Genomic DNA, 21094 nt, shown 5'->3' with positions numbered 1-21094 from the left:
CACACACACACACACACACACACACACACACACACACACACACACACTCATACATAAACATGCATACGCACACACACACAGCTCCAGCTATGCTTTCATATCACGCCCTGGCAACGCCCACTGACTGCAGCATATCTCCACCGGTATCACCAAGGTTACCAGCGGTAGCCAGGGATACCGTCGGAGGGTGGGTGTGGCCAAAGTCTAGTTGGTCGACGGCAAAATTCCACACTTAAGGACACAATTTTATGCTCCAGGTTGCATTTTTAAAGACGAAATCACTGATATTTTACTTCCTGAATCCTTAATAATAAAGTAGGCTGAAAAAAACCTTCAAATTCACATTTCCTGTGTGTCAAATGTGCAAAGCTGGTATCTTCCACAGTTTATCACAGGTTTTTTTTTTCATATGCTGTGAAGGGAGTATTATTCCTTTGCCAGTCTCAGTTAGCACTTTTCTTTTAGCAGTTTTCGCCCCAATACTAATCCAGCCACATGTTAACAATCCAGGTGTTGTGCGATCCTTTACACCTCAGCTCGTCTCCTTCTGCGTCTTTACACACCTCTCGTTCCAATATAATGTGTGCGTGCCCGATCTAACACACGTTTCAGATGCATCAATTATACCAGGGTGCATGCGTTAGTCAGTGAGTTGGTTAGTCGATGGGAGAGGCTCGAATTGGTTTAAGGACCCGAGATTAAAAATTGGTGTTTCCATGACAAAGGAGGGCCTCCGCCAGCAGCCGTGATGCCACAGCAATGACACACAAATTGAGTAAGAATATTCCCAGGCATGCTCCGAGCTTCACTCTCTCCGCCTGGAGAGGTGAGAGAGGGTGAGAGAAAGAGAGAGACAGGGGGAGAGCAAGAGAGGGGGGGAAGAATATTTGGATCAATCAAGCAGAGGGACAGAAAAAAAGCGAGAGAAACTTGAGAAGAAGAAAAATGTGCACTTTTTTTTTTGCATCTTTGTAAACAATCAATCATCCACACACACAGTGTTTAACACAACAAAACGCACACATGCAGGCACAAATGCACCACATCTATACACACAAACATCCCACAATGGCAATGACTCTTGATGATTTTCTTCTCGCATTGTAATTCTAACATGATATGCATCCCTGCAAGTGACAATGACATTCTCATGGAGCTGTCCAAGTGTCTCAGAGCTGCGTGCATGTCTGCTTTGGGTGTGGTGAGCGATAATAAGACTAGCAGACACTGCTACAGTATGTACGCCTGTTTCCAAGTACTTCAAGGTTTAATGGCGGCCTTGTGAACACAACTTTGAGGTGATGTGTCAACCTCTCCCCCACTGTTCCACATCCTATTCCTACCCCATGAGGAATTAAAGGTGAAATCCACCCTGAAGCAATTTCAACCCGTTTATAAACTGCAGCTAATGATGCTATGTATACTTCTGGGTCCAATTTATTGTTTCGGTAGCATGTTTTTGTTTACACATCGCTACAATATGATCATAGACACATACTGCATTACCCACTCCCCTTGAGAAAACAACTTTTAAAATGTTTTAAAAATGTGTCGTTTGTCCAAAGTGCATGTCGACACAATGGAGGAAACTTATGAGACAAAATAGAACAAAAAGGTGCAAAATACACTCTTATGTCCTGCTCAAACGCAGAGAATGTCAGGAAAGAAATGTGACTCTGACTTACTGAAGAAGGTCAAATATGTCTATCCACTACAGTCTTATTGTTACAGAAGTCCCTGGAGGTAGTTGTTGAAAGAACTGTGTTTGTGGAGAGAAGTGAAGAATTGAGAAAGTAGCTCATTTCTGAATCTATATTTGGGAGATTTACAGTTGATGGTAAAGTATAGAAGGATGGGAACGGAGCAGCTTTTTTATTTTAACAAAGCAAAACATTTTGCTTCAATACATGCAAGTGATTAACTGAATTTGCATTTAAATGTTATTTATTAGTATTTATATGTAACCTGGTGGGCGCCACTAGAGGACACTGTACTCCAGAGAAAGCTAGCGGGACGTGAAGAGCGAAGCAAGAAGTGGAATCCTTCTCTTCGAGTGGCTAACCTGTGGAGCGTTAGTTGTTTTCCGTGTGGGTAAATATGTTCGAAATGTTATTTCTGTACAAAACAATGGAAAGATGTACATTAATATGAGTGTATGGAAGTCAGGAAATGTATTGTTTGACGCTAAATGATAATGATGAGGGTGATTCAATTGGTCCAATGTATAGAAATGTTGTGCTGAGCGTTCATGAGAGGACTGCAAGGCTAATAACGTTAAGCATTTTAAGACCATCTTACAAGTATACATTCTTTTATCCGTGTGTGCATTGTACCGAATATAATGTTTATATCCGTTGTGTAGTGCTGTATGGGATTGGTGGCCATCGCCGCCTCAGGTGCACTTGAGCTAGCACAATGATAAAATGTAGTGGGAAATAAACGGCATCATTTCTCTTTATTAATGGACCAATACTTCCAGTTCTTAATTTCAGAGTTAACTGTGTGGTATTAATTGTTTTCTTTTATTTTTGTATTAACAGAGGAGCTACCACTACAGTTATTTATGCATTGAAAGCATGCACTCGAGTGATGCACTGATTGATGCACTGAGCTACACAGATTCAAGGCACTTTAAGTTAGCTTAGGATTCAAGTCATTTTATCAGATCGGTTGATGCACTTCATGGGTTAGTGACCAAGATTTGTGAAATGTTTTGAATTGAAATTTTGTGTTTACAGTGTGACTTTGAATGTACAGGATAATCTTTGTTAAATATAACACAAATTGAACGTTCCAAATTAATTTAATACAACTATCTTTTTAAGAGTAGATGAGAAATAAAGATCCCTGAATATGGTTTTGTGTCTGGTGTCATACCAGTTTTCACCCGCCTACATAGAGTATATCTCGAAATGTAATCAGAAGTGTTTCTACTTTGAGTGTTACAATGATGTTGGTATTTGTTACTGTAAGAAATACACGCAGGTGCATTCAAGACAGACTGCCGACACTTTAAGTACACTTTGAGGCAGTTAGCTGCGGCTGTTAGTAGCATCTGGGGCAGAGTGGAGCCGCACAGTTTTCCGACCGTGTTGTGCGGATTATGTTGTGGAACGAGTTGTGGACTTTTAGAGTGTGTCGAGCTAAACGGCAGCGTTTATGGGAAGAAGAGATTTTGTTTTCCCTAACCTTGTACGAGGGAAAGTGGATCAATAAAACCCTTTTTTTTTTTGCTTTCACCTACAAGCGGTGTTGGTGTGCGCTATGAGAAACACGTGTCAACTTACGGTTTGCACTCTGCTACAAGTTACGGACTCTACAGTGCTCAATGCGGATTGGTTCTTGGACCACTTTGATGAGCTGCAGAAACATTTGCGGAGTCATTAAGAAGACTGTTCCGTCTTTGGACAAATCAGCAAGACTTTTATCAGACCTTTGGATAAGTTTAAACACCATTTACTGTATATGACGTACACGCACAGTTTTGCCATGTCAGCTGAAAGTCAGAAGATTCCTTCCATGTGCATCTATTCTGAAATATTGTCCTGGTTGACTTTAATAGACAGGCAGTCTAAGCAACAGCTTTACAAAGTCCCTTCTCATGACAGTATTCATTCTATTGAAATACATTGTTAAGTATTACTAAATACTAAAAAAATGCAGACAGCAATAAGGGACATGCTCTTTAATGACATCCTAATAAATAAGAAATTATCATTGAATTATACAGAGTTAAATTACATTGAAATATACTGTGCGTATGCAAACACAACGAACAAGATTGAAGGGTTAAGGATGTAGCCTGAGGCTGTAAGAGCGCATACATGAGTCTATGTTGTACTGCATGAATTTGTGGGTGCCAATTAAAACGTTAACACATCCACTCAGCGTCCCTGCTCCATCATCTGATCCACAGGCTTCTGTTAATACAACATATCAGGTTGAAAACAGATATCTCTAATCCTCGGATCTGCAGACGAGTCCAAAGCCTGTCCTCTCTGCAGCATTATTCACTCATGCACACATGCAGTCACACATACAGGGGAAAATAAAAGACAATTATACAGATTCTCCTCAGAGAAAAGTCACCACCAGCAAAAAAAATAAAGGAAGAGGCAAACTATCAAACTGACAATCACCAGGGAATCCCACCACTTTCAAACAAATAAATATGTGCTGGTGCACCCCCAAACACCCTGAGAAATACCTCTCCTACACACACACACACACACACACACACACACACACTCACTCACACACACACACACACGTGTGCATCGTCCTCTTGCTGAGCTGAAGAATACAGTAGACACTGTAATTCACACCCTGTCTGAGCTTAACCAGAGATTTCATCTAGAGGGGAAACACCAGGCTCCTCTATTGCCCCCAATTACTGCGGCCTGGAAGCGGAGTCAACAGCCACAGTTTTATACAATCACATCGTCTGGGAGGAAATCAGCCCTCTTTCGCTCCTGCTTTGAGCTGTGCACTGCCGGCCAGGGCTTCAGCATAAGCCACTTAAACTATCATATTCTGAAAGGGAGCACAAATGGCTGGAGCTCCTTGTGGAAAACGGTTCTATACAATTTCGCAGAGAGACGTCCTGCACATTATTCTTTTTCATGTAACACTTTCACTGAGATCAAACGGATACCGTAATCCTGAGAACGCACATGGGCTTGTGCTTGGTAGTTCATATGGTAGAAGGATAGCCCATAGGTTCAATTTGTGTGCAATTTGCTGTGTGTGTGTGTGTGTGTGTGTGTGTGTGTGTGTGTGTGTGTATGCATGTGTGTAATTCGTGCAGGCCATTCTGCTCTCTGCGAGCTCACTCGTATTGCCATTATACATCACAGCACAGCACCAGCGAGTGGCTGTGTCAAAAAGCCTGCCTCCCTCTCCACCATATCTCATAGTTACCTCCCCTAACCAAATTATCCCCCAACCCCCGCCTCACCCACCCCCTCCTCCTGTAGACACTGAGAGATGAGCTTCAGAAACAGCTGCCTCAAAAAAAAAAAAAGACAGCAGCAGTGTCCAGCAGCATCTGAGAAGAAAATGAGAGTAAACAAACGACACTCGGCAAACAAAGATCCTGGCTGTCGTACTTCTGCTGAAAATCAAAAGGCATTCAGAAAATGAATCAGCACCACTTATTGGATATATATATATACATACTCCATTTTACTCCTGTTTTATCACCAGTGCTATGACATGTATAGCCAGTTCATTTTGCATCAAGTGAATAGAGCTTCCACTGCCAAGCAGAAAAAACAACAAGAAAACTCACTCTCCCAAAAACAAACATGCACGTGCACTCCCAGAAAGAAAAGGTAGAGCGTGTTGCTGGGGCAGCACATTAAAGTCCCTCTCTGGTAAGTCATTTTTCTACCCCAACCATTTGCATGTTTAAGTGACCAAAACGTACATGAGAAAGTCATTTAACAGTCTGGATCGGGTGGCAGCGTGGTTTGACCCCGGCACCATCCAGGTGTCTCAGTTATTGCCTTTAACTCTTCCTTTAACTCTGTCTGAACTGGTACAAATTCTTAGTGATTCAAAAGCTCAAATGGATCAAAATGTGAAATTCTGAGGCCCTTAAATGTGCCTGGGTGGTACATCTGTGAATAGAAATGTAATTTTTCCACAAACACCCTCAGAAATACCTCTCCTACACACACACACACAGAAAAGTGTGTCACTTTAAAAAAAAGATCCTCTATTTTGGAGCCCACTGCCATTTTATTTGTGGCGGAGGAATGCAAAAACACCACAATACTGATGGCTAAACATCCAATACTTCATCAACATAAAACAACTGAGGATGTCAGGTTTCCACCTTAACACTAAAATGATGAATGCCTGTCCAGGTGTGGTTGTTGGTGTCTGTGTGATCTTCCCCATGCGGAGCTTGAGAGTAATAAACTGGGCTCGCTGGTCATATTAGCAGGTAGAGTAGTCAGTGTAAGGCAACAGCAGCTTGTGGCTCAGCTGGGGCTATGACCTCTACGCACTGTAGTGGGAGGGAGCGAGAGAGAGACATGGAGAGGAGGGCAAAAGGGAGATAAAGATGGATGGGCAGTGGAGGAGGGAGAAACAGCAAGAAAGTACTTCAGCCTAAAACATCAACCTAATCTGAGCCTCCTTTCTCTGCCTCTCTCAGGCTCTAGACCTCTCGTCCTACTGAGTCAGAGGTTGATTTAACACTTCTAATGGTGATGAAACCTGTGAGGCAATGACACGTGCACAGTTACCAAGCAGAATAACAAGATGAGAATAACAACGAGCCACTGGAATCTAACAAAAACATGAAATTAAATACTTTTTAGTCAATTTGACATTCTGCTTTCTGCCTCCTGTCCCCATGTAAGAATAATAAGGGCCTTAGCAAAACAAGTCTCTGCTCTCATTATTTTGTTACCTTCATCTACAGGAATTATTGGACTACTTTGCTTTCCAACTATTTGGCGGGAAAACCAAGGAAGTGACAACCCTACAGTAACACTACTACAACGAAGACTGTGTGAGTAATACAGAATCCCACGAAACATTTGGAGGCAATTTCCGAGCTGATTGTGTCGAGTCATTTTCCAAAATTGGCACTCGGCGTGACGAAGCAGCTTCTTACAATGCATGCTGGGCTGAGTGAGGCCTATCCCCGACAAAAAGGGCCATAAAAAACAGCAATCCCTATACGACTTGGACATTCAGTACAAGTGTATGAATACTGTGAATGGTCCTATTAATGGCTCAAGAAAAACCCTTCAGTTCCACAACACAACCACAAAAAACAACATAAAAATGATCAGTGGTAGTGGGACGGAATAGAAAAGAATGTGGCCTTTAACAGGCTATACACAGTGGAAGAGCGGTCAGTGTGACTGACCCTAAACTGAAAAATTCCTTGACCAGATAGAGCCTCGGTCAGCACAGAGTGGCTGTGGAAACAGGCCAACGCGGCTACACAAGTGCTATCTGGGAGGTCACCCTGCTCTAAAAAGAAATGTGTGCTCTGCAAATACTGCCTCAAAATATTTCGAGGAAGCCTACTTCCTAAATGTCCGGATTAAATGTGATCTCAAATACCTCGCCGCTCATATGCAACTCCAATCAATACTTGAGGAGTAAAGAATGCCACGCCAAATTCAAGTCCACTGAGGTCAGAATGAACAGGTTTGCTTTCATGTTTAATCATTCCTAATGTTTATTTGGACAGTTTTTTTAATTAATTCTTGAAGAAATTCATATTTGGACAGCTGTTATTCCTTATTTATAGTGTTGCTCCCCCCCCCCCCCAACCGGTGAGAGAGATGAAGAGATGGGAAGGAGGGAAAAGAGACAGAGGTGGATGGCGGCTTCACACTGTCACACAGCAGCAAAAAGGACAGAGAGGAGCGCCCTGTCACATCGCATCAGAGTCAGCTGCAGCCACACCCGCCCTGCCAGCACCCTGCTGCCGGGAGAGGAGAGGAAAAAAGTCCACCTCCTTCTGCTCTATTCCTCCATTAGTCCCTCTTCTCCAGTGTGTCTCATTTGAATTGTATCTCATTCCTCATCTAGCCTGCCTCACATGCAGCAGTCTCCTTCCACTCTCACCATGTTGTCAGTCTCACTGATTTGGCCACAATGGGGACTTGTGTGGTGGATCCCAGCCTTGAGCTAGACTACAGTCTGGGTGGTGTGTGTGTGTGTGTGTGTGTGTAGGAGACAGTAAAGAAAGGGAGAAAGAGGATTAGAAATGAACTGTGGAGATAGAGCACAACCTGACAATAAGTCCCTTCTCCCCAGTGTGTCTGCGTCTGAGTGTCAGTGTGTGTGAAAGAGAGAGGCAAAGGATTAGCTTCTGAGAAAAAAAATCATTTCTCTTTGTGTTCCAAGTGATGCTGTCAATCATCGCACTGTTAGAGGAGCTGTGTCTGTGTGTGTGTGTGTGTGTGTGTGTGTGTGTGTGAGTGAGAGAGAGGATAGCAGTTACAAGGATGCACAATTTTGGCTATGGCCATTAACATAGCCAATAATAGACTTAGTCTGACAGCAGAGCTATTTTATCATTTATCTCCTCCTTCATTCCTATTTTAATAGCTGAGCACCTTATTGCACTTAAGTGCCACACTAAGCCACACAAATGACACCACACGCTCCTAACTTAAACGGATACATCCCAGTGTAGGAGGCCTCAACAGCCCTCACACAAATGCACAAACATATAAAGCAGCGGACAAAAAGCTATTAAACTAAACTAAACTATTAACATGCTTCTGTATTGATCCCAGCTCGGCCTTTCTGTCCTCATTCCAGGGAGACCAGCAGGTCAGGACTGGCTGCAAGCAGCCGTTAGTGAGCAGCTAGTAAGGACCTGCTCAAGTACACTTCAACAGAGCAGAGGCAAGTCAAGGCTTTGCGTCACATACTTGCAAAACGGGGTTCGCCCATATACAAACCATACAAAACACTGATCATGATCGGGAATTTCCTAAAGAAGAAATTCAGAAACTTTGATATACTGTTGATAAGTTACATTGCTTGACAATGTACTGATACCAATCCCAGCACAGAAGCTAAGCTGTTTCTGGCAATCACAGTCTGTCAGGCGACAGCCCCCTTCACGAAGTAGACACAGTGGGGTTGGAGTGAGCTTAACACACCACATGCTGTTGTTTTGGTATCAGAAGATGGATAGTTACATGGGAGAGACGAGCACTCTCTTTGAGGAATTTTCTTTTCTTGCACCAGGTAACAACATCAGAAGTGTGGCTACTTTGGCCACTTAATGGCCATTTTGGCCATACAGTGAGCGAGACAGGGGTAAGCTAGCGTCACTTAAAGTCCAACACAAAGAAGATAGGTGCCACGAAGATGGCAAATACCACTGAATGTTTTAGCACCTGAGCAATTACCAGCATAGCCATGCAAGCGACTGCATTTCCCCCAGTAATTAGACCTATCCCCAGGAACGAGCAATATGTCACACATGCTGTTGCTTCTCTAAATGCAAAAGACATGATTCTGATTGGTATCCTCATAAATTAGGGATTTTAAGTGATGAATGTGACTGACTCAAAGATATAAGCTGTAAACATTTCACACTGTGGGATTTACAAGGATTTAGACTGACAGGATTGAAGATGCGTGTCTCTTTGAATAGATCATCTGTCTGCACATCACACAATTCTTGGTTATTGTTGATCAGGTTCTCCAATCTCTTATTAGGGAATTTTAATCTAAAGTTAATCTTAAACTCAGCAGAAGACTGGTTTAATTAATAGTGTGATAAATATAGCCCAGCCCCACGTGCTAACTAAATCTTTTGCAAGTGTTGATAAGATGCTTGGCCCTGTCCCTGATCCAGAAGATGCATCCAGCACACCTCGGAAGCCCAACTATTCGGTAACTCAATCTCACACAGAGCTATACATGGACAAGGTCATCTCAAAGTCTCTATTACATCTTACATAATTGTAAGGCAGTATCCAAAGCTTTCCTTGTACACTCTGGCAGATGATCAGTCACAGTGATCAAAGCGCTAGATGTGTTTCTTTGTTTCTGCTGCTCCACTCCAGCCCCCACAGAGTCAGTTATTAGAATACAATATATTATTATATAATATATTACATATGCTGGTACACTAACAATTCCCAAGCGCCTCATGCACTGACAAAACCCCCCCAAACATAAAACACTGGGAGAGAAAAAGTGATTATTTCTCTGTGGCAGAAAACAAAAACAAGCAGCCTTAGTAAGATAAGGAGGGTGTGAGTTTCTGTTGTGAAGTGCGATTCTTGCCGCTTAGCTGCCAAGCAAAATGATTTTCAACCATAGAAACTGTACGCAGACAGACAAAGATGCAGACAGACAGACCGGCTCTGTTCCATTAAGGAACATGCAAACAGAACAATTCAACCCAGAGGAAGAACAAATACAACTAATTAGATCAGGCTGGGAAAAAATGCACACATATTTTTTCAAGTATACGCACTCATGCAGTGAAAGCAACCTGCAAACAGAAAATATCCGTGATCAGTTAGAGGAGTGTACTAGCTTCTGGAAGCAGGAAAGTGACCTTATCGGGGAAGAAGAGACAATAAAAAGTGAATTTCTTCATGCTAATCAGGAGGATTCTCTCCTCCCTCCCTTCTGACTGAGCAGGTGGCGACCGTTATGATGCTGCTGTTGTTCTTCTTCAGGTTTGGGCACATTAAGATTCCACCGCGCTCTTCCTCCCTCCCCCTTTGTGTTACTGCCGCTTTCCTCTCCCTACCCTCCCTCCTCTCTCATCCTCTCTCTCTCTCATGTTATGTTTTTTCCGTGCGGCTTATGTAGGGAAAACTTTAAGAGTACGAATCCACCTGTGTGGCGGATGGGAGGTAAAAAGGCGGTGGCCCCGGGAGACATAGACTGGTTCAGCCAGGGGTAGGCCAGCAGAAGGGTTTGGTAGGATGATGGAACACAGTGGAGGATGTCTCGTCCTGTTTCCAAGACCGTCCACAGAGGCTGCTGGGGCCTGTTAGCTGGAGAACTGCTGATGTGGCTAGCATCGATCAGTTCCCTGCACAGCCCTGCGGCCTGTGGGACTAGCTGGCTGACTGATTAACTGACTGACGAGCTGGTGATGACTGTCCAGCAGGCAAGAAGAAAAATATTCCATTAAAGGCCTGGTCTATTACCATTTACTTTGCAGAATACTTTTGTCATCCATTGTTTGCTATTCTGGAGTTAACAGAATATACTTTATTTTGGTCACTGAAACATCACAGATGCTCTCCTCATCTTCACCCCTGATTCTTTCAAATCTGCACGACATGATGGACTAAATTTGTTTCTCTCACCATGAAATTATTTTTGTCAATAAGATTTCGCCGGAAGACAAAGGACTCTTAGTTCTATAGACTGTTTGTGTCCTGTGTATAACAATAACAACAGTAAGAAATGTAGCCGATAGTCTGGAATATCACCGTGACATCACAGTATTTTATTATGACATCACATGCGCAGTGAATTATTCCGTCTCCACTACATCATTCAAGTGTGCTGGAGCAGATTTTAGTATCAAAACAACCTGCTGTTATCGTGACATCACAGAGGTGTTTCGCTATAATCACCGGGGCTCCACTGCTCCATTTTCTCCGATGAACCCTGTTATTTCAACCACTCAAACAAACCAGCACTCTGTGAATGACAGAGAGCGAGACGAAAGAGAGTCAAGGGGGCTGGTTAAGTGCACTGTATGAGCGGCAGTAATCACAGCTCTGGTAAAAGCACTCTTTTTCTCTGTATAGTGTTCCTCAGAATGAGCTTGCTCTCTCTCTCTCCATCTCTCCCTCTCTTCCTCTATTTCTCTCTCTGTCTGATAATAGCTCTAGATTGAATAATTGTGCGTTTGAGTGGAGTTACACTGCAGGGTGGAACCTGCAATCAGATACCGATTACTCTCGATTCCCTCTCTCGCTGTCCGTCTCTCCATTGATACTATGCCTCAGCAGTCTGGCCTCGCTACACCTGGCCCTCCCTCCAGCCATGCGGTTCCTGCATGGCGCTCCTCAACCATCAGCTTTACACAGCCATACTCTACACAGCCGGTGAGGGCTTGGGTCAATAACAGCTGTGCACCGTGCTGTAATTGATGTCATCATTTCAATTTGAGCTGATTATAGTTGAGAGCTGCTTATCGTGTGACCCGGGGTGGAATAACACACTGTAGGGCCCAGTGAGCTGCCACGCCTGACCAAGCTAAACTGCTGGGCTGGCTGAATGGATGGATGGGTTGCCTTTTTCTATTGACTCCTAATGCAGAGGTAATGACTGAGTGTATTCCAGGGCCATGGCTAGCGCAAGTGTCCGTGTCGCTGGCATTTAGTGTAATTCTGGGGCTATAATTGTGATGGGCCTGCCCCCCCCCCCCTCCCTCCTTTGTCAACACACTCTCACATGATTAAGCCCTGTGCTGGCACAGAGCTGGGTGTATTTGTACCACACATCCAGACCGTGCGTGTGTTTCGTGAAGAAACTTTACAATCTTTTTAATTCTGGTAAAATATACGGATGCAGCAATCTGAATTTTTCCGGACCCGATATCATTACCTGCGTTTCAGGTCGATACAGAGTGTTGATATGATACAAGTGTTAAATTAATAACCTGTATGCCTCACTGTGTGGAAGGGACTGGGATTATTCTTTCACGTCTAAGGCAACATCAGGCTTGACATTGCTTTCTTAAATTTGTATTATTAAAATAATTATTATACACCAGCAAGTTGGTAAAAAAAAAAAGGGATTACAATTCAATTGTAAACCTTTATAATGCAGTTGGTCAAAACTTGAACAGGAGCAAAAATTCCAGTACATAGAGTATGTATAGAGTATTGGCCTGAAGTATTGGCCTGATGTCCGATATCTGTGTTGTATCTGTGCATCCCTACATTAAAATTAATATTGTAACTGAATAATATTTGTATATTATTTGCCATCTCCATGCATCCGCCCACAGTGAAGAAATAAATAAAACACCTGTCAATGCTTTGGCATTTCTCCTTCCTGTTGATGTTGAGTCTTTTCAATGAAAGCACCAAAATAACACGTCGCCTTCCAGCATTCCTGCTGTGCGCTAATAACACACATGAACAGACTGAAGCGCACAGCCAAACATAAATATGGCATATCAGAATATACAAAGGGCAACACCTGCACAGGATCAGTGCTAATTACCTGCCAACAAATGATGCTGCCCATACTATGCAGATAGCAGACATAAAATATCCTCTAGTTAGCGAGACCTGTTCTATAACTTCGTGGCTCTAAACTTTTCTCTGCATAGACAGCGGGCAATACACTTAACCCTCAACACCACTTGTCTGATCACCGCTTGGGAGCAGAGCTGCTGCTAAAAACAGACAAAGACTGCTCACTAAAGGAACCCTGTCTCTTGTTGGCTCTTTCTATTTTTTGCCGGAGCTCTGAATCTGTGGGTGTGTTGGGGAGCAAAAAGCTGTCTGCCACATTCTCTCTCTCCCTCTCTCTCTTACTCTGTCATTTTCCTGACTCTTTTAATACCATCATTAGGAGAGCTCTCCTGCGTGCCTGCTACCGCTGCTGGCCAAGAAACGCCAGGCAGAGAGAGTGAGAGGAGAGAGCGAGATGAGCGAGGGGCGGAGACAATTAGAGAAATGTATGCACAGGTTTTTGTCATGCGCCCAGGTGAAGACGGTTCCCAGGAACTTTGCTTTTGGCAGCTGTCTGTCCCCGCTGTGTGCCTGAGCATCTGACCATGCTGTGTAGGGGTGGCGTGTGTTGTCGCACAATTCCCACTTCAGCAAAAGTGGGAATTGCGCACGTGTGTGTGTTAAGGTGTGTTAATGTGCTTCACTGCGGTGGAAACACATTCCCCGTCATCCAGGTGTGCACCCACCTGGTTTTTTTTAGGAGCAACCCCCAAAATGACAGGCAACGCACTTCCTCTCTTAAAACCCCTGAGACACGAGGATCATTTCTCACCCAGCTGGATCTCATTTCTGGCCAGCGTGCATGTCTACCGTCTCCACAGACCTGGGTGACCCCTCTGTTCCCACGGTAACCTGAAACTGCCCCACCATTTGTCAGAAGTCACTGATTATCTGAGGAGCTGTGGCCCATCTGGAAGACAGAAAGCCGCACACCGGGGACAGGTATCTGCAGTGCAACGAGAGTATGTTCTTGTGTGTGTGTGTTTGTCAAGTGAGTGCAACATGTAAAGTATTTGTCTCCTAAGTGTGGTAATTGATTCAATTATGCGTATTAATCACGGTCGGGATTATTTAAACATTATCTGTTGACATGAAATGTTTTGCTTCACAGCTCTAACATTATCGCTGTATGTGTTTACATGGTTTAAAAGATAAGTATATCCTGGTGGATGATGAAGATATCTAACACTTTTAGTGACTTTTAAGGATTTGACTCCCTCTGCCTATCTTTACTTTTACATAGCCTACATTTTACTTTTTGCTTTTTCTAAAGATGGTCTGATTCTTCTCTTTCTTTCCCAGTTTCTCTTGTTTACCGTTAGCTGGGTCACATTGGTGCATGCTGAGCATTAAGAGTTTAGAATTGTTCACGTATAATACTAACAGAATCTCTGTAAAAGGATAAGACCTCTTCGGCTTGTTGCATCATGACTCCTGTGTGGAGAACATGCTCTGACTGTTCTCCAGTAACCAGGGCTCATAAACAGCAGGAGTACCAACTTTCATCAAAATTTAAATTATTTGATGAAAATTAATGAACTTTCAAAATGAAAATGAATGCGTCTCAAGCTGAGAGTTTGACAGCGTTGCTCTCTGACACTGTGTACAGTGCAACAGGCTCCACTCAACTGCTTTAGCACATCACAATGACAGAATTATTTAGCGTGAAGAAATGAAATAGCCATGATGGTGTAACTCCCATTACTATGCCACTGTCTCTTCTAGAAATAGGAAAAGCACTGCTGACACACAACATTCCACGGAATATCCTAAAGAGACACACACACACACACACACACACGAATGCACCTGACCTCACACCCACATGTGCACAAAATCAGGCGAACACAGCCTCCACATCTCTGAACAAATATTGTAGGTGAGGCACAAGTGGGGCCAGCGGTTCAAACACACACACACACACACACACACACACACACACACACGGAATTGAAGTTCAGGAATTGAGATCTTGGCATGTGATTTCGTGATGAAATCGACACCTTTTTGACGAAAAACATTTCTGTAGGTTTCTGTCATTTTTACCATTTGTGTGTCTGAAAATACGGACATAATTAAACTAAACCACCACCTCCAAATTTACCTGTTTAAAGTCAAACAGGTAAACCAATAACTAGGCATTTTCACAGCAGTTATTTTCGACTCCTCATAGAGAAAAGTGTTACTAATAATAATATAAAAATGTCTGTTCTACAGGACCCTGAAACCAAAGCTAAATGGAATTCAGCCATCTTTCCCTGCTGTGACATGTCTTGACATTCTTAGTAAGTAGACAATTATTTCAAAGCCACGAGGAATTATTCAACCCTAATTCATACCTACAAATACAGTTGTTGCCAGACACTACACACACCAACATTCATGCATGAAGTTGAAACCTCAAAACCTTAGGAGTTTTTATTCTGTTTGATTCATGCAGTTCCCCATTCTGCACTCTGCACACACAAACACACACACACAAACACACACACACAAACACAGTCTCAGCTGCAGTTTAATTTCATTTTGCCCTGCACACTCCCCAGTTCTCATACTGTACAGAGCGCAGCCTCCTCTCAAAGAACTAACCAGCTGATCACAGCTTCTGTTCACAGAAATCCAATTCCCTCCAAAGGTCATTTGTCCATTCAAAGATTTTCCTTTTTTCCCTGTGCTTTCTCATGCTCTCTTATTTATTCTGGTCATTTGTTTCTTCTTGAAATCTATACCCTTTGCCCTCTTCATGTCCCCCTCCTTTGCCTCTTTATCATTATTTTCTTGCATTTTGGTTTGAACCTTATCTGCCCCTGTCTTGGCTCTCTCCCTCCTTGCCGCCATCACACACCCTGGATCACAGCCAGCAAGCGATTCTTGGCTGTGAATGGTAACGCAGGGCAGAAGACGCTCTAACCAGGTGGCTGGGTCACTGAGGAAGTGGGCACAGCAGGGCAGAGCTGGGCTACGGGGCTCATGGGTCTAAAAAGGCAGATGTGGGCAGAGCCCGACAGAGCTTGGCTTTATTTCTTGGCATGCCTGAGGAGGTTGTAAGAATTGATTAGTAATGACCAGAGTTGTTCAGGGGCGAAGAGAAACAAATTAAATATAAGTGAACAGCGCTAATGTGATTATTAAAAGGGCTTTTCCTTTTTTTGTTTCGACTCTTTGGTGTGGGTATTATAGCGCTCATATCAATAATATTTGTCTTGTAAATTGTTACTGTAACAATATTGTTTTACTCCTCAGCTGTTTCAAGAGAACATTTTGAAAACAGCCTCAAAAAACACTAACGGATAGGTTCACATAGTTTCACGCCTGTCTTCAAACAACACTTGCATGCTCATAACTCCTCCGGTCCATACTGGCCCTGAAGAGATCCCTTTCTAATGCAACTCTAGAGTAAGTGAAGGGGGACTAAATCCACAGTCCTTATTCTGAGCAAAAACGGAAATTTTACTGAAGCCAGTATGAGACTTCAGCAGTCTGATATCGACAAATAAAGTGAATATTTTCATATATTACATTTATTTCTTCAGTCAACATATTTTTGCTAAGCTGCGGTGGAGGGACATTAAAAAAATTATCATTTTGTACTAAAAAAAAAAAGACCATAACTTCATTCTTCTAACTTTGATTGTCAAAGTCACTCATAAGCTTTCACTGCACATTAAAAAGGTGCCCTGTAAAGTTACATTTACATTCAGTATGTTTCACCGAAACGCATAGTGTGAATCCTTGAGGCCTGACAACTGTGTTGAATGTATTTCCTCCATCATACAACTTGTTGGCACATTGCTAAATCACCATCACCAACTGATCAACGGAATAGCATATTGTGTCACCCGCATGCTCATGTGCATACATGTCCATCTCTGTGCACGCGCATGCTGCAAACGAAAAGGAGCAACGGCTCGTTAAAACATTGCTCCATAGCACTACTAGTGGACAAAAACTCTAGAGGGTACTTTTAAGAATGCAATTCTGCAGATCGGGAGGACTGTGGATTTTATGCCCCACCTTTTAAATTGGAGTCACAATAGGAAACACCAATGTGGACAGAAAAAAATACTATAGTGATCAAAAACGTGTTCAACATACACACAGGCATGCGAGTGTTATTTTATGTAAGAAAGTCTTGAAAACATGTGAACCCATTCTTTAAAATCCTGGCATGCTTGGCAGTGCAGTCAGCCACACTGGTGATCTGTTATCTATAACCAACTACGATTTGACAGCAACCTTTCCTAGAAATTACCAAAAGGCCCTGGAGTGATGGGCCGGAGCGAGCAGCAGCAGCAGCAGTGAGTTGCTGCTGCTGCTTGTGTCAGGCTAAGTGGGCATGTCAGGCCTGTGCTGTCCTGGCTCCCTGCCTGCTCTCTCAGCTGCTTGCTCAGTCCCCTGTGTCCTCAACCCTAAACGGATCCAGTCGCTGCTACTCAGCTCCAGCGGCGGGCTGATCCGGCTGACTAATGAACACTTTTCATAACGAGGGGAACACCACCCCCAATCCCATTATGCCCTGTGCACATCCTTGGCCCATTTTTACTCGTATTTACGTGCCTTTTGTCCCACTGCCACAAGACTTGTCTTTCACACTTGTCCCTTCCACGTCTTCCTCGGTCACTGGGCTCCATCTTTCTGCATCCTCTCATCTTAGCAGTTCCTGTGAACATTCTTCACACGGTCTACATCTCACTTGCCGAAATCCATTCACCAACTGTTTGCCATCTCTGTTCCTTTTCCTCAATTCATCATCAGCTCTATTAAAAGCATTTACAATTCAGGCTCTTTTAGCAACTGTTGTGCAACCAAAATATTTGATGGTGGCAGCTTGAATTCAAATGCTGTTGAAGTGTCTGCTATTTGTCCAGTCCTACAGTCCTACAGTGTACAGGACAAGTCAGCTAAATGTTATTCTAAAAGCATTGTGCTGAGATAGGCATAAATACAGAGGTTCAGTGAAACAACAGTGTATTCCTTTAATAATTCCTTCCCCCTTTTACATGAGCATACTAAAAGGGGCAGAGGACAGAGGGATGAAAACATGACTCAGGTATTTCTCATGGCAGGCCTGTTGTTACAACTAGTCTGGAAGATAACATCGGGGAGAAAAGACGTGTCAATCATAAGTTTGACCCCAAGACGACTTCGGAGGCCATCTAACATTCACCAGGGACAAAGACATAGTCAAGGGGCTTTTCCTATCTCCTTTCCCCCTCGTGTCATTCTGTCCTCAGGCACCTTTCCAGTGAGCTCAGTGAACACTGCAGCAGTCAGCCAGATAAGAGGTAACACAGGTTGTCCACTCACCAGGCCGTCACAGTTGCTGATAGCCACAGAGGCTCCTGGTGTGTCTTTGATGTCCCCCACGTACAAGCATTCATCGTGCAGTGGCTCAGAGTGCCGGGTGCTGTCGCTGTCATCATGCCACTCCATCTTGGCTCCGGGGGCCACCAGCCTGGCATTGTGGTGCAGACGCAGGTGGAATTCCCGGCCGAAGATGGTGACGTTGTAGTAAAGCTTTTGCCGAAAGGCCATAGGCTCTTCCCTTTGTCCTTCCCACTCATCATTGCCTACTCCTACCTCCCTCCTCCGGCGCCTACGGGACTGCCCTCCTGCCATGCGGCTAGCCGAGACGGCGTGTGACAGGAAGCGGCCCTCTGCGTCCACACTGATCGGCCTCACCAGTCCATACTCCCCCAGGACATGCTGCAGGGAGTCTGGGAACAGGACAGCAAGAGGAGGGAGAGACGGGAGAAACAGCATGAGGCAGTGGCAGGTGAGAGCGGGAACGATTGTTTATTTGGTGCATATGTGAAACCACAGCAGGGGTAGGAGGAGACATGGGAAAAGCATGTGGGATAATCCGTGGAGAAAATGGGGAGTCAAGGATGGAGGGTGAATAGGAGGATGGAAAAAGAGGTGGGAGGGAAAAAAAAAGGGATTACAAAAATGTCATGCATGGGATTTTACATTCTTTATTCTGCGTCACAATAATAAATACAAGAAATAAAAGCTGTAACCTAACACACGCGCGCGCGCGCAGCCCCACCCAGAGGCGACCCCGGTGCTCGGCAGTGCGCGTTTGGAAAAGGCAGCCTCAGCAGAGCGCGCTGCGCTCCTGACACCTCCTGTGCCCTTCCACCATCAACAGGAAAGCCAGTACAAGATGAAGGTGCTAATTGTGACTTTCTCACGCTGTTTTCTCACTGTCAGGCTGATCTATCCGAGGAAAGTGATTTCTCTATAACCTCGACAGCGACCGAATAGCAAAGGAAAACAAAAGCGCGCTGTTAATTGATTTGATGCGCGTTGGAATGTATTTTGGAGTCATTTATCCCGTCATCTTTAATTATCATTACTGTTTCTTAACTACATGCAAATTAATTCACTATGAGTATTGACTCTTAAAGACAGGCCATCTGTCTTGGATTAAGGAACATTTATGTGACAGTTAAAAACAGGTGCATTTTAAAGGCGACCCACCACACACACACACACACACACACACACACACACACACACGCACACGCACACACACACCTACACACACACACACACACACACACAGAGCAGAACCAAGGCCATGTTAAGGTGTCAATGCCATCACACAGTCAGAGACAGTAAGGCTATGACCTTTATGTGATCCTCAGGTGCACGTGGTATATTTATTATTGTTATTATTATTATCATTACAACGTGATCCATCTATCATATCTAATTTATAAAGTCGACTGGCTGATTAAATCGAACACACACTGTTAATATTTCTTTAGCTCACATGTTAGAGGGATGAGTTGATAATAGTGTGATCAATGGGCTGACATCCGACTCCAGCGTCCTGTGACAGATCGATAGATGCGACAGCGGCAGAATCAGATAATGTTAGACTACTTCCCTGCAAAATCCGCCAGTAAACCGGCGCATCTGATGCCCCCTTTATACACCTCAGATAACATTATCCCCCTGAGATTGGAGAAAGCAAATCCCAACACTGCACTTGCACCGCTGAGAGACCTCCGGAAAGACCCTTCAAACACCACAGCAAGACGCACAGAAGTTGCAAATGCGTCCCACAATGTTGTTTACAAAAACAGCAAACAAAGCATGTGAAAAATTAAACACAAGCATAAGAAACAATGTTTTTTGCCGCTACGTTAAGCCCCAGACTTCCAGTGAGCGCACGAAAAGCCCCGTGCAGCCCTGCTGATAAGAGATCAGCAGATACATAGAACAACATAAACACTGACCACGTTTAACCCTACTGTACGTACCAACGCTACTGGCGATGTAAAGGCCGCTGATGGGCAGCAGAAAGGCCGGTAAAATAATTAGGACAGTAAATCCAGGCGAGAGACCCATGGCAGCTCCGAACTGCGCAGGTGAGAGAGTGGGACTCCGGGCTCCAGTGTGGTGAAGTTCCCCGCCTGGCGCGACCAGCCACGCCACGACAGCAACAGCACAGCAGCCCGCAACTAGACTGCCAAGTGCACCGGGAGAGACGGAGCTCTCCTCCCCTCTCTCTCTCTTTCTCCTCCTCTCCGCCGAGGTCTCTCTCTCTCTCTCTCGCTCTCTCTCTCTCTCTCTCTATTCCACTCACACAACTCTCTTTCCTCCTCTATGTCTCTCTCTTTCTCTCAACTCCTCTCTCACATTGTGTGTGCTCCCCCACTTTCTGCCTTGGTGCTCTGACAACTCCCCGCACGCACACACGCACACATGCACAGTCCGGGCACCCACACACTCCCTGCGTGTCTCCGCTGTGTGAGATGAGAAGATATTTCAGGGAGCGCTGGCTGCGCTGCAGACTGACTGACAGGCCCGCTTACAGCTCGCATCAACAAGAAATGCAGTGAAATTAACTAACAAGCTGCTTTATTACACCTCCAGCATTCGGCGAGCCAAAAGTTGTTTTTGTTTTTTTTTGCAACTTGGACACTCTTTCTGGTATGAAAACTACCGTCCTACCCTCCCTTCCGCCGGTCCCCGGTGAGCTGCAAGCCTTGCATAAACTTTGAATATCCCGTCAAGCTTCCTAGGTTGGGTGAACAGCAGCGCCCCGCGTGGCTCACTCGCGGAAATGCCCTCAGTTTTTCAGGGCCCAAGGGTCCAATTTACAGACAGAAAAAGTGTTACTAGCCCTAACCTGCTTGCCCTCATTTAACACATAATTTACCCCTCTTGACCACTAATCTTATATTGTTGCAAACATCGATGAGCAGCATAAGGCAAACTACTGATATGAACAAAATCAATTTCATTTTCAGGAAAGTCTTCTCTTCTCTTTTTGTTTTTTCTTTTAAAAATATAAAATATATAACACAGACGACACAAAAAAAACAAATAACCTTTGAATATTACCAAAGCCAGGTATCAAGTAG

The 21094-nt window shown here is 44.1% G+C and overlaps 1 protein-coding gene across 3 annotated transcripts in view; it reads right to left on the bottom strand.

Annotated features, from left to right (window-relative positions):
* LOC116389488 (A disintegrin and metalloproteinase with thrombospondin motifs 2-like) overlaps positions 1–21094 on the bottom strand; it is a 157130-nt gene that overhangs the window by 86400 nt on the left and 49636 nt on the right. For 2 of the 3 annotated variants that reach the window (XM_031858191.1, XM_031858194.1), the window contains exons 1-2: positions 19988–20261; positions 18024–18433 (exon numbers count right to left, since the gene is read on the bottom strand). In XM_031858191.1, coding sequence (XP_031714051.1) covers positions 18024–18433; positions 19988–20075 — 498 coding nt within the window. In that variant the 5' untranslated portion in view covers positions 20076–20261. Of the gene's footprint in view, positions 1–18023; positions 18434–19987; positions 20262–21094 lie in introns of those variants that run through there. The other variant, XM_031858193.1, reaches the window with a different exon arrangement.

The sequence above is a fragment of the Anarrhichthys ocellatus genome, unplaced genomic scaffold (assembly GCF_004355925.1).
Source record: "Anarrhichthys ocellatus isolate YVR2014 unplaced genomic scaffold, GSC_Weel_1.0 scaffold19, whole genome shotgun sequence".
Taxonomy (NCBI): Eukaryota; Metazoa; Chordata; class Actinopteri; order Perciformes; family Anarhichadidae; genus Anarrhichthys; species Anarrhichthys ocellatus.
The sequence above is the reverse complement of the archived record's forward strand: the minus strand, read 5'-3'. Positions and strand labels throughout refer to the sequence as shown.